Source organism: Durio zibethinus, chromosome 12 (genome assembly GCF_047325235.1).
Source record: "Durio zibethinus cultivar Kanyao isolate XHJ-2024 chromosome 12, ASM4732523v1, whole genome shotgun sequence".
NCBI classification, from domain to species: Eukaryota; Viridiplantae; Streptophyta; class Magnoliopsida; order Malvales; family Malvaceae; genus Durio; species Durio zibethinus.
In genome coordinates, this window is record NC_143173.1 from 2,507,114 (window position 1) to 2,518,951 (window position 11,838).

An 11,838-nucleotide genomic window follows, 5' to 3' on the forward strand; every position below is an offset into this window, starting at 1 on the left:
CAGAATAGTGTGTCAAAAGGTAGAGCGGTAATTCATGCATTTTTGTTTAATTATTTCATATCATGTTAAATACAAAAATTAAAATGTCACGATTCGCGTTGATATCTTAAGCATGAAACATATATATATTTTTTATTTTTACCAAATACATATATAATTTTTATTAAAATTTTAAATCATATTATATTCATATATTTTTTTGTATTGTATCACCAATGTAATGCATTTCCCCCTCCCTTCAACTTTAAATTTCATTTACTGGTGTGGGTCTCAATTTTATTGTCTTTCCATTTCATGAATCTTTGTCATGAATCTTTGTCTTTCAGTTGCATTTTCTTATGCAACTCTTTCTATCATCTAGCTTCCTCCTGCATAATTTCTCTGAAAAATTGCTGCCTTTGGGTTTCACACTCTTGCATGATTTCTTCCCAGAAACAATTGCTTGTTTTTCTCCAATGTGTTAACTATTTATTGCTAGAAGTAAGAAGAAAATTAGAAGCTATGCAATATAATATAAGACACATTCTTTTGCTAATCAATTGAAACATCAATACAAGTTGTAAATGTAAGAGGCATAAAGCAAGTGAATTAGAGAACCAAATTTCATCTAACTTGTTTCTCAATTCTGTGTTGAACAAGAACAATTAATTGAAAACTATAAAATCAAAATGAATTGACTATATTGCACATTCCTGGATTCCTAACACACCACAATGGTTGAATTGGTTCAGCCTTGATCCCTCTACTTACCATTCTATACCTCCACTCATTCAACCTATCAGTTGCCTCAGCATACCTCTTTTTCCCACTCTCATCACGGTTTCCTGACCACAATGCCTCAGCCATTGCTGAAGTTCTTGGCCAAATCCTTGAATCCAAAACTGTAGGATCAGCTTGTTCTGACCACAATGCCACCTCTCCACCTAGCACCAATTTGGCTTCATCTTCACTCAAACCATTAGTTATGTCATAGTTATAAATTGTTTGCCATGTTTTAAATGGTCCACACCAAGATCCTCCATTTCCAGAGTTACCTCCTGCTGTTTGCTGATCATATTGGCTATCATTCCCTAAAAAACCTCCATGTCCACAATCCAAATAATAGAAATCTGAAGACGATACAATTGCCCGGTATCCAGCTTCAGTGATCTTTTTGGTACTGTTTGTGCCATGGATCCATGTTTGTAAAATGGTATGCTCCCTTGGAAGAAATGAGGGGTCTACTTTAACCTTGTCATCTAATAAAACATCCTCCCAATAGACCGCGGTACGATTAAGGGATATAATGTAAGGCAAAGTAGAGTTAATAAAGGTTTCCAGGACCTGGCTGAGGGTTCCACCATTGGAAAGGAAAGACTGAATCGTGGGATCAGCTTTCCAACATCCAGGAACTATCTCATCAGCTCCTCCATGGTAAAATGTCTCGGGGAATAGAGTGGCTACATCATGAATTACGTTCTTGATAACTTTGTAGGTTTTGGGGTTTAAGGGGTTTAAATGGCCAGTTCCTGGTTCAGATGCGAGCCTGTCAGGCCATTGACTTCCAGCTGGCCACCAGAACATGTTAGCACAGGCAACAATTTCTGGGTAGGCTTCTGCCCATGATCCTGTATGGCCTGCAATTGCAAAGTAAAAATTTTGTGATCATCTCATTTCATGTAAGGTGCAGTGTGCACTTGGTTTAGAAAAAAACAAATTGCTCTGTTTCTTAGGATTGGACTTAGTCAATGTTAAAATACAACAAAAATTTAGATAAATAGCATTGAAGTTAATTAGTTAAAGATGCAAGTTTCAGGCACTTGATATTTACAAGCATGAAAAAGGTCTTAATACTATTTACTAAGTACTATTTTTGCTTGCATGATATTGACATGAAACCATGGTTTCTTAAATAAATACTTTCTCCATGTTGGTCTCACAGACTTATCTCTAAAGATGCAATACCTGATCTAGTCAATGTTGGACCATGACCATGTTCATGTTTTTATAATCAGGAATCATGACATATGCAATTGACTGTGACCGATAGAATGAGATTAGGCGAATGGACTGAATTTGTAAGATTCAAAGCTACATAGTGAATGACTGATACATTTCCTTTCATTATTATTAGGAACTGGTTTTACAGCTTGACCACTTCAAAGTTGGAGCATATTTAGGATCTAGTAAAGTGGTTTATTTTTTGGGGGTTGGGGTGGGGATGGGGATTTGAACCTGCTCTTTGAACAGGAGATAATGCACTAATCATTGAGCTAACAAAAGTGCTCTTTCAAGCTTGTGTGAATAGGCAAAATGCGTAGCCCCAATCATCAAGGAAATTTCACGACAGATAAGATCTGAGATTTTATGTTGGGATATGGAAAGAGGTTCGAGATTCCCGTAGTTAATATAGGGGAAAAAAAAAACCTTAATACAGGTTAAAATGAATACTAAAACTCAAATATTTGTGACTCGTAGTTTCCTATTAAACGATCCTGATGTTCCATGTTTGGTAGGGAAATTCAAGAATTGTTGCAACCAATTTAGTAAACTGACATGGCAGAATTTTCGCCTTCTTTAGTCATTTTAATCACAATCATCTATAAGATGAGACTCATTCCATATGAACATGATTGTATTCACAACTACTACATGATTAAGTATTGTAGAGGAAAAAATTACTGTTATAACAAACTGACCTGGTGAATCGATTTCAGGTAGGACCCTGGCTCCATTTATATATATATATATATATATATATATATATATAAATGGTCCTGATGTTTCATGTTTGCTGGGGAAATTCAAGAATTGTTGCAACCAATTTAGTTAACTGACAAGGCAAAATTTTCGCCTTCTTTATTCATTTTGATCACAGTCATCTATAAGATGAGACTCATTGCACATGAACATGAGTGTATTTACAAAGTCATACTTTGTTAGAGGAAAAAATTACTGTTATAACAAACTGACCTGGTGAATCGATTTCTGGCAGGACCCTGACCCCATGTTCCAAGCCAAACTGAACAATCCTAGCCACATCTGAGGGAAAGTATATCATGTCAGGTCCATAAGATCCCTTGGCCGCAAGCTCAGGCTCCGAGGGCACCATTAAAGGAAAAGACTGTGAATCCGCAATATGCCAATGGAACACATTAAGCTTGTTAGCACTCATTGCTTCTATAGTCCTCAATATGTCTTCCACCCCATAATAATTCCTTGATGTATCCAACAATATTCCCCTGTGAGCAAACAAGGGAGCATCCCAGACATACAAACCCACCGGGACGGATGAGGGATCACCCCACACCAGCTGGGAAAACGTCTCTAGACCCATCATTGCTCCCCATACAGTGGTGGCTGTCAAATAGGCGGTGACACCTACTTCAGAAATGGAGAGAGAGTAGGATTCATTGACCCCATGTTGGAGAGGGGCGGTGAGATCAATTATATTCACGGTAAGAATTTCTAGAGCGGATGAGTTGGAGATGTTGACCGAAGGGGACACAAGGGGATGATGGTGCTCCGTCTGGATAAGGCGGAGGTAGCGGTTGATGGCGGGGGTTAGGTATTGGTGGTGAGGGGAATTGATGGTGAAGCTTGGTGAGAGGAATGTGGCGACAGGTTTTGGCCATAAAATTAGCCTTGGTTTAGGCCAAACGTTGATTGCAGATTGCAGCGACACGATTGGAGATGGAAAAACTAATGACAGACAGACAATGATGGCAAATTTGGAGATGGAAGGCAAAAAAACTTGGATCATTTTACCTTTTCCTTCACAACTTCTCATTTCAATTGCTTTGTTCTTCATGGTTTGTGGCTGAGACTATGGACCATTGAGCAAATGAGAAAGAAATGCTTTGATAAAATGCACTGGCTGGTGGCCCAAATTACTCTTCTTTTATAGTACCATTGCCTGTTCTTTCCATTTGGAATTTTGTATTTGACTTGTCTATGGCAAGGACTTCAATTTCCCCATTGTCTTTGTCACTAAGAAAAGAAAATGTACATTAAAAATTTTACATTAGAAAAACACAGGACAAGATGCAATCGAGACATTTTTATAAGCCAACTGTAGTAATTGTCAAGTAACCCCATCGTCCAAGGTAATTTTAAGCCAACCTACCAGCTTTGAAATCAACGACAACCAGGAGTAATACTTCAATTTTGTCATGTTCCAGGGTAAAGTGCCAAAGGAAGAACATGATTTTTGCCTAATTTTCATCTGCAAGTAGCACTTGCTTGACATAATATGATTATTGTTTTGATTTTCTGTCACTTTTGTTTCCCCTTTTTAACAGATTTTTTAACTCTTTTGGCACAAAACAACAATCCAATATATTATTACTAATTTTTCTTGCTTTAAATCTCTTATATTCAGTTACATTTTTAGCTTTCAAAGTAGTAATGGTTTTCCTTCACATCTAATATGGAGTAGGTTTCCATGGCTAAAGTCACCGTTACAAACATGCCGGCTTTGCCAATTGTCTATGATTATTGGAATCTCATTGCCGGCTTTGCCAATTGTCTATGATTATTGGAATCTCATTGCCGGCTTTGCCATTTTCTTATGTAAACTCAAATAGTTTTGTTCCTAATTACACCCTGGAATACTAGTAGTCAACTCTTGGACTCTCAAAGCAATAAAACAAAACTCTATCCTACCTACCAAAGAATCTATATATTTTCCTGTAATTAAACATAGAAAACTTCACATCTTCAATTTCCTGCAAGGTCTTCTTGATTCTCCAAGGGATATCAGCTTCATCTTGGGAACAGATACTGCAATTCCCATTAGTATTCATTTGTAGGTTTTCCAATTATGTACAAATGGAAATTGTTAAAATCGATCACTGAAATTAGAAATTTAGTATTCGAAATGATATTTATGGTGTAATAATCTTTCTTCCTGATGGAGAAATAATAAGAGTGATATTGAGTATTCACCAAAAGCAAGAAAATAGCAAGGACAGACAAGAATTAACTGTCTTTCTAATATTACAGAACAAACGTATAAATTCATACACTGCCAAAGTTGGAAGCTGAATCAAGGAGAATCTTGGTGCATTAGTGTTCTCCTATGTTTCTTGTCTTGTCTGGCTGTAATACCAGATTTGAGATTCCTTGTTAGTTATGAACGAATGAAGTTGCTAAACTGCAAACTAACTAGGATAACAAATGGAGGCCAAAAAAAAGGGGGCTCTCTTACTCAGTCGGCAACTTTCTATTTCAATGAGTTGAGAAATAAATATTGTGACCAAGCATTTGGCAGAATTTTGTTGGTTCTTAACCCTGAAAATATAATTAAATCTTAACATTAGCCCAAATGTTGACAAATGAGAAGCTGTATTTTTTTTTTAAAATTAAAAATAAATTAATTATTTAATTTATCAAGATAAGATGTGTCGTACTAAATAATTTAAAAAATAATGAGATTATCTCAACAAAAAATCACCAGTTGAACTCAAATTTAAAACCACTTATATCAGAAAAAAATGATCTTACTAATTGAGTCAATCTATTTTTAGTATAAACTGTATTTTTAAACCGTAGAATATTACCTGTTTTAAGTTTTTTTGGTTTATGCAGGCTAAGAAATAATCTCATTTGGTGCCTCTCCTGCCTAAAGCATGAGACATGAAATATGAGGCAATTCCTTTTAAGCTAAAAGTCTCCACATGAGTCCAGCTACATCAGTTGACTAGATGGCTACTGGCCATTTCATTTCAAAAGGAAAATAAAGAAACGGAAGGCCATGCATCCATTCAACAAATGAGAAAGAAAGAGCAGAAGCTTTAAGCTTCTCACATATTAGGCGCCGAAAAGAAAAGAAGAAAAAATGGTCAAGTGATGTAGCGGATGATGCAATAGCAGAGGGAATGAAGCCTACATAAAGGCTGAAGCTGCTAATTTTTATCCATCGATTAATCCTTAGCAATCCATCAAGTGAGTTTGACTGTTTGAGGAAGAGCAAGAGGTGTTTATTTCTATTTCTTTGAGTGACTATAATTATTCTTTTCTTATAATAAAGAGTTTCTATATTTTCCATATTTAATTTTTAATAAAATCTTTACATACACTTGCTTGTAGACGTAGCCTAACAGGACATAGTCTTCAGCTTTTTTATTTAGTGACAAAAAAAAAACGTTCAACACGAAACAGGCAGTCGCCTCCTCTTATTGGGCTTTGATTTCTCTCCATGAATAAAAAAGTTGATGAATTTGGGCCATTTCCTACTCTGGGGTCAGTGTCCTGATCTGTTAAAATAGCTGGGGCAGCCAAGAATTTATTTGTGCGCTGAAATGTTAATAGTTAATTAAAATTAACATAAACAAAATTATATTTGAGTAAATAGTTAATATTTAAAAATTAAAATTTAAGTACTTGGATGCCTTTTAATTTTTATTTCTCATAATTAAATTACTATATACTTTAATTTTGTTTTTATATTATATTGAATTATGTATTGTTGTTCATGCGTCATCTTAACTTTTTTCAATACTTAATTGATTCATTGTGAATTTAGGGTTCATTTGATAATATGATAAAAAAATTTCTCGTTGAGCATCATAATTAAATTTAAAATGAACTTTCTTTAATAAGGAATAATTAATAAAAAAAATATTTTATCAGCATTACAAATGAACATAATGGTGCATTAGATAGCTTAAAAGAATTAAAATGATTTTTACCTAAACATTTAGACCTCCAAAGATGGCTTTATACAATTTTTTTTTTTTATGAATCATAAGAATTCTTTTGTAATATATATATTTTTTGTATTTTTAAAAATTTATTATAATTATATATTCTTTCATTTTAAAAAACAAAAAAACTGAGTCTCAATTCTTTTATATTCTAAAAGCTTTTTTTCATAATTTCTTATTTTTTTGGTACAAAAAATTATGAAACATTTAATTTTAAAAAATTAGTTTTTTAATAGGAAAAAAGTTTAAATTTTAATATAATAATAATATAATGTCAAATTTATTTTCTTAAATTTCAAAAATAAAATTTAAAAAACGCAAGGAAAATAAATTTCCAAAATATATGTTGCACTTTATTTGTCAAAATGAAAAAAAAAAAAAAAAAAAGAACTTTATGTGATTATAATTAGGAAAAATTTTGAAAAAAATGAAATTATTGAAAGAAATTTTAGATTTTTTTTAAATAGAGATATTTGAAAACATTGTCAAGAATTTTTTTTTTTTTTTTGAGTTTTTCCCCAAAACTCAAAACCATTTAATATTTGAAAAAAATAAAAAAAAAAACCACTTAAAATTATAACAGTCTCAATTTTGTAATAGAACGATCATTTAAAAAAGAAAAAAGGACCATTAAAATAATAGTAATAAAATAATAAAAGAAGCCCATGGCGAAATCAGAAACTGTCCCAAATGTTGTTGGTTGGATTGGATTTTCCGATTTTGTAAAAGATTTTTTTTTTTTTTTCAGATAGCACAATTACCATTGTACCCTGAAAGGGTAGGTGGATATAAACACTGGAAACCTGCCTCCCTTTTTTCTATAAATTTGATTAAATGCCTGGACAACACTCATTTTGATCACTCTTTTTTGTTGTTTTCTTTCATGTACTGTGAAGGGGTACTCTGAGGTTAGCTTCTTTTGACTTCTTAATTTCCATTCAATTTTTAGGGTTTCAAAGTTCTGATCTGATTCATTTATCTATCATAAGCTTGATTTGCTGTTCTCCAGTTTTTATTGAAGATCTGCTCTAGATTTATTTTGTACCTAGATTTGGCTTTCATGTAGGATTTTTCCGATTATAACATCAGCTTGATTTTGATGGCTGTGAACTGGAATCCTATTTTTTGGATGTGATTGAAGAAAGTTAAACAATAAAAGGGTTTTTTTTTTTTTTAAATACATATTAAAGATGATTCTTTGCTGAAGAAAGTAGTTGAATTTTCAATTTTTAAACCATTTTTTTTTCATTATTTTTTATTATCTATCCTTAGTTGAGAGAATTTTTTTATTTTGCTGTTATATGATTTAAAAATAATGCATGAAAATAATCCATTTTTATAGTTTAGAGAAATTATCTTCTTTGGTGAAGATTTGCTATTTGGTAACCTTGTTGGTTTAGGGTTTAGGGTTAGACGTATAATATATGTTTAATGAACTTTAATGAATTTATATTTGATGCGCTGTCGGTGTATAATTAGTAATTTTTCAACCTTTCAAAACTAGCATTTATTTACTTGGTTTTTGAAAAAAATTCGATGATGTAGTGAGACAGAAACTAACTTTTGAGTGTATATAAGTTATCAGAATTATATTTTTTGACACTTTTCTACCATTGTCATTAATGTTGCTATCAAAGATATTTTCATTTATTTAAAATAGTTTACTGGGATATCTAACATTGTGTAGTATAGATCACATAGAAAAATGGTGAAGGCCGTTGCTGTCCTTAGCAGCAGTGAAGGTGTTAGTGGAACTATTTTCTTTGCTCAAGAGGGAGATGGTAAATCACAACCCTGATAAGACCTCTTGGTTTCTTTATTTCTATCTTTTTTTGTAAAAGTTAGTTAATCTTTTCTGCCATTTTTAGGTCCAACTACCGTGACTGGGAACATTTCTGGTCTTAAGCCTGGGCTCCATGGCTTCCACGTTCATGCCCTTGGGGACACGACAAATGGTTGCATGTCAACAGGTAAAAATTCTGAAAGATTGATTTTTTACCTTTTTGTTTGAAGTTGGAAGGAAAAGAGAAAAAAAAAATCCGATGTTAATTGTTTGGGGATTTTTACTTTGTGATTAATCTGTCTGCAGGACCGCACTTTAATCCTGCTGGAAAAGAGCATGGTGCCCCAGACGACGAGAATCGCCATGCTGGTGATCTAGGAAATGTCACCGTTGGTGATGATGGTAATATTTTCTTTTTGTCAATGACCATAAGCTTTCTAGTTCAGTACTAACAGTTTCAAAATATTTGTATTTGGCTTTCTTTTCTTTGTTTTGATTCAAGTGTTTTAAGTTTATATTTATTGTATTAACACTGTTAATTTATTTGTATGGTCTAGGCTGTGCGACTTTCTCTATTATTGACAAACAGGTTTTTGTTCAACTCCTTATTCTTTTGTGCTTACATTTGATTTCTTTCGCTTAAGGCTTGTGGTCTAACCTGTGATCAACTTAAGTTCATTTCTGAAAGTTATTGTTCCATACTTTGGTAGATTCCTCTCGCTGGGCCACACTCCATTATTGGAAGAGCTGTTGTTGTGCATGGGGATCCTGACGACCTTGGCAAGGGTAATAGTTCAAAATTTTGAGTCTGTTTAAGTTGTTTACTTCTTTTATATTTAGTCTTGCTCATGCTAGGAACACTAGTTAACTAGTGGTTCGACTTACTGGATCATTCCCCCGTCCCACAATCTCTTCTTCCCGGTTGCAAGAGAAAATCAAATTTGAAATACTATGCTTATAGCTCATGCTTTTGTCTAGGGAGATTAGGCCAGCAGGGGATGTAAGCAAGTTATTGGATGCCTGTAGTTTAATCTTACTTAAAAATTTTCGAGGAACTTTGAAATTGATTTGGGTATTAGGGGCATTATCAAGTTTGTTCTCTCTTCTTATTGATCGTTAATTGTATTGGCAGGGGGCCATGAGCTTAGCAAAACCACAGGAAATGCCGGTGGCAGAGTAGCTTGTGGTAAGTTAGCCATCTTTGATCACATTTAATTTTTTATATGTTAACACTTTAACACTCGACACTGAACATCCATCATTTTAGTGACATTGTACAAGTCAAAGTGCGATTATATTATCTGGTTTCTAGTGAAAGCTCCATTGATTACGTTGTCAATTATTTTCTGAAATACCTTTTATCCTCTTGATTGCTTGATCTATTCTTGTTGATTTATATGTCTACTTTTATTTGAAGGTATTATTGGTCTGCAAGGTTGAAGTCGGTGTCCTGGCGACCAGAATAATACATGCGATTTGGGTATGCAGACGCCTGGAGAACTAGCTTTTTTATGTGAGCTTGTTTTGTTTGTGTTATGACTTAAATCCAGTGCTCTTTTAAAATTTAAAGCGTGCATGTTTACGCCGCCGAATGGATGTTGTTTACAGATTAATTCAACCTTTGAAGTTTTTCGTTGATATGTAATTATGAATTTACGTCTGGTTTTCTATGGTTATGCTTAATCAAAGACTAAAGACCAAAAAATACAGATTAAAATTTTAATAAAAATTTAAAGATAATTTTTTATATTTGACTTATGATTTTTTTTTTATTTAATTTTAAGGTTGATACATAATAAAATGTTTTTTTTTTCCATGAAAAAGAGAGGTTCCTTTGTTGGCATTTCAAGATTTTCATCATCTAAATTATATAATAAATTAAATACAAATCTTTCACTCTTTTCGATTCATGCTCACATTATTTGAGTTTGCTCATATCTACAAGAGAAAATCGATTAACCATGAAAATTTATGTCGAAAATAATAATATTTAATTGTGGATAATAATAATATTGAAATCAAGGATTTTAATTTGTGAAATTTTTGTTGAAAAAAATTTTATTCATGAATAATAATATTGAAATCATGTACTTTGATTTCTGAAAATTATCACTAAATATTAATTTATCTTAATCGTATATAACTTTAATCAATTCATAATATTGTACAAGTTCAAGACTGCAAATCTTAGCTTAGAATTAGTAATTAAATTTCACATCCACAAGTTTCATTTATGTTTTATCATGTTGGAGTCAAAATCTATCTAATTACTAATCACATGCAGTGGGTCACTGATTTTTAAAGGAAGATGCATGCATTGTTTTTTGTATCGTTGTTGAGTCAAGATGTGTAAATAATTTTTTTTTTTAATTTTATACCAAAAAAAAAAACGTAATGCTACTTGCTCCATCAATTTTATCTCAAACAAATTTTCAATTGAAATCCGAAATTTAATCAAATTAATTCATATTATCATTTTTGAAATATAGTATCTAGCATATCTGAACTTCTGAATTCAAAATTAACATCGACAAATCTTTTGTTCAAAAACAAAAATAGTTGTACTTTTGATATGTAAGTATTGAATAAATTCTAAAATAAAATTTACCAATTCATGGATAAATCAACTAATTCATAAATAAGATATTACAATCAAACAAAAAATTATCACGTCTAAATACAAATATTTGAAGCAAAAGTGACGGGATAAATAGTATTTATCAAAATATAAATTGAACTTGCCATATGGAATACTAAACTAATTAATTAAGAACCACAATTTTTAAATAAATTTCAAGGACCCCAAACTTGTGTTGAAAAATTTTACATTTATAGTTATTCACCTGTGGAGAAGACTTTTTTCCTCATAAAATCCAACCTGGCCATATATAAAGATGGCATCAAATTCCCATATATACTTTACCATTTTTTTTTTCCGTAAATGATAAATCGCCTTCCATCTATAGAGATTTATGTCCATGTATATAGAACAAAAAAATTATATATATATATATATATATATATTCAGCATCCAATTCATATCACAAAGCATATTTCTATTACTTATAGGACATCGGGTTTATAGAATTTTACATTCCAAAAAAAAATGTGATCTTTGAAAAAGTACGATATTTGAGATTTTTTTTTTATTTTCAAGACATATAGTATTAAAATTTATTCATTTGGTTGAGGAGAATTCATATATATTTATTTTTGAATAATTACTATAATTTTCTTGACATATTAATAGTAATTTTTTATTAGTATTTATTAATAATAAATACCCAAACGATAAATAATACATTTAATAGCAATATTTTTAAAAAAATATTATTTAAGACTTTTTGGTTCAAAAATGCCTTAAATTAT

General features: G+C 31.9%; 2 protein-coding genes across 4 annotated transcripts; one reads left to right on the forward strand and one right to left on the reverse strand.

Annotated features, from left to right (window-relative positions):
• Window positions 1-502: 502 nt before the first annotated feature.
• Window positions 503-4,054, reverse strand: LOC111296981 (beta-hexosaminidase 2-like). Its single transcript, XM_022891497.2, has 2 exons — window positions 2,953-4,054; window positions 503-1,616 (listed from the first exon to the last, which is right to left on the reverse strand). The coding sequence occupies exons 1-2, from the start codon at window positions 3,788-3,790 to the stop codon at window positions 664-666; spliced, it is 1,791 nt and encodes a 596-aa protein (XP_022747232.1). The 5' UTR covers window positions 3,791-4,054; the 3' UTR covers window positions 503-663.
• Window positions 4,055-7,457: 3,403 nt separating this feature from the next.
• Window positions 7,458-10,139, forward strand: LOC111296985 (superoxide dismutase [Cu-Zn]). 3 transcript variants are annotated; one of them, XM_022891500.2, is made up of 8 exons: window positions 7,458-7,594; window positions 8,379-8,467; window positions 8,555-8,656; window positions 8,776-8,871; window positions 9,027-9,058; window positions 9,180-9,255; window positions 9,602-9,655; window positions 9,887-10,139. In XM_022891500.2, exons 2-8 carry the CDS (start codon window positions 8,392-8,394, stop codon window positions 9,907-9,909), a joined length of 459 nt encoding a protein of 152 aa, XP_022747235.1. In that variant the 5' UTR covers window positions 7,458-7,594; window positions 8,379-8,391; the 3' UTR covers window positions 9,910-10,139. The 3 variants fall into 3 exon arrangements, with proteins under 3 accessions (XP_022747235.1, XP_022747238.1, XP_022747236.1); XM_022891503.2 differs by having other exon boundaries at window positions 7,529-7,594; window positions 8,388-8,467; XM_022891501.2 differs by having other exon boundaries at window positions 7,573-7,594; window positions 8,374-8,467.
• Window positions 10,140-11,838: the final 1,699 nt, after the last annotated feature.

Coding starts and splice junctions, on each gene's coding strand:
- LOC111296981 (XM_022891497.2), bottom strand. CDS start 3,790: ATGAAGAACAAAGCAATTGAAATGAGAAGTTGTGAAGGAAAAGGTAAA. Junction 1,617..2,952: donor GCCAGAAATCGATTCACCAG/GTCAGTTTGTTA, acceptor TTGCAATTGCAG/GCCATACAGGATCATGGGCA.
- LOC111296985 (XM_022891500.2), top strand. CDS start 8,392: ATGGTGAAGGCCGTTGCTGTCCTTAGCAGCAGTGAAGGTGTTAGTGGA. Junction 8,872..9,026: donor TGTCACCGTTGGTGATGATG/GTAATATTTTCT, acceptor TGTATGGTCTAG/GCTGTGCGACTTTCTCTATT. Junction 9,256..9,601: donor TCCTGACGACCTTGGCAAGG/GTAATAGTTCAA, acceptor TTGTATTGGCAG/GGGGCCATGAGCTTAGCAAA.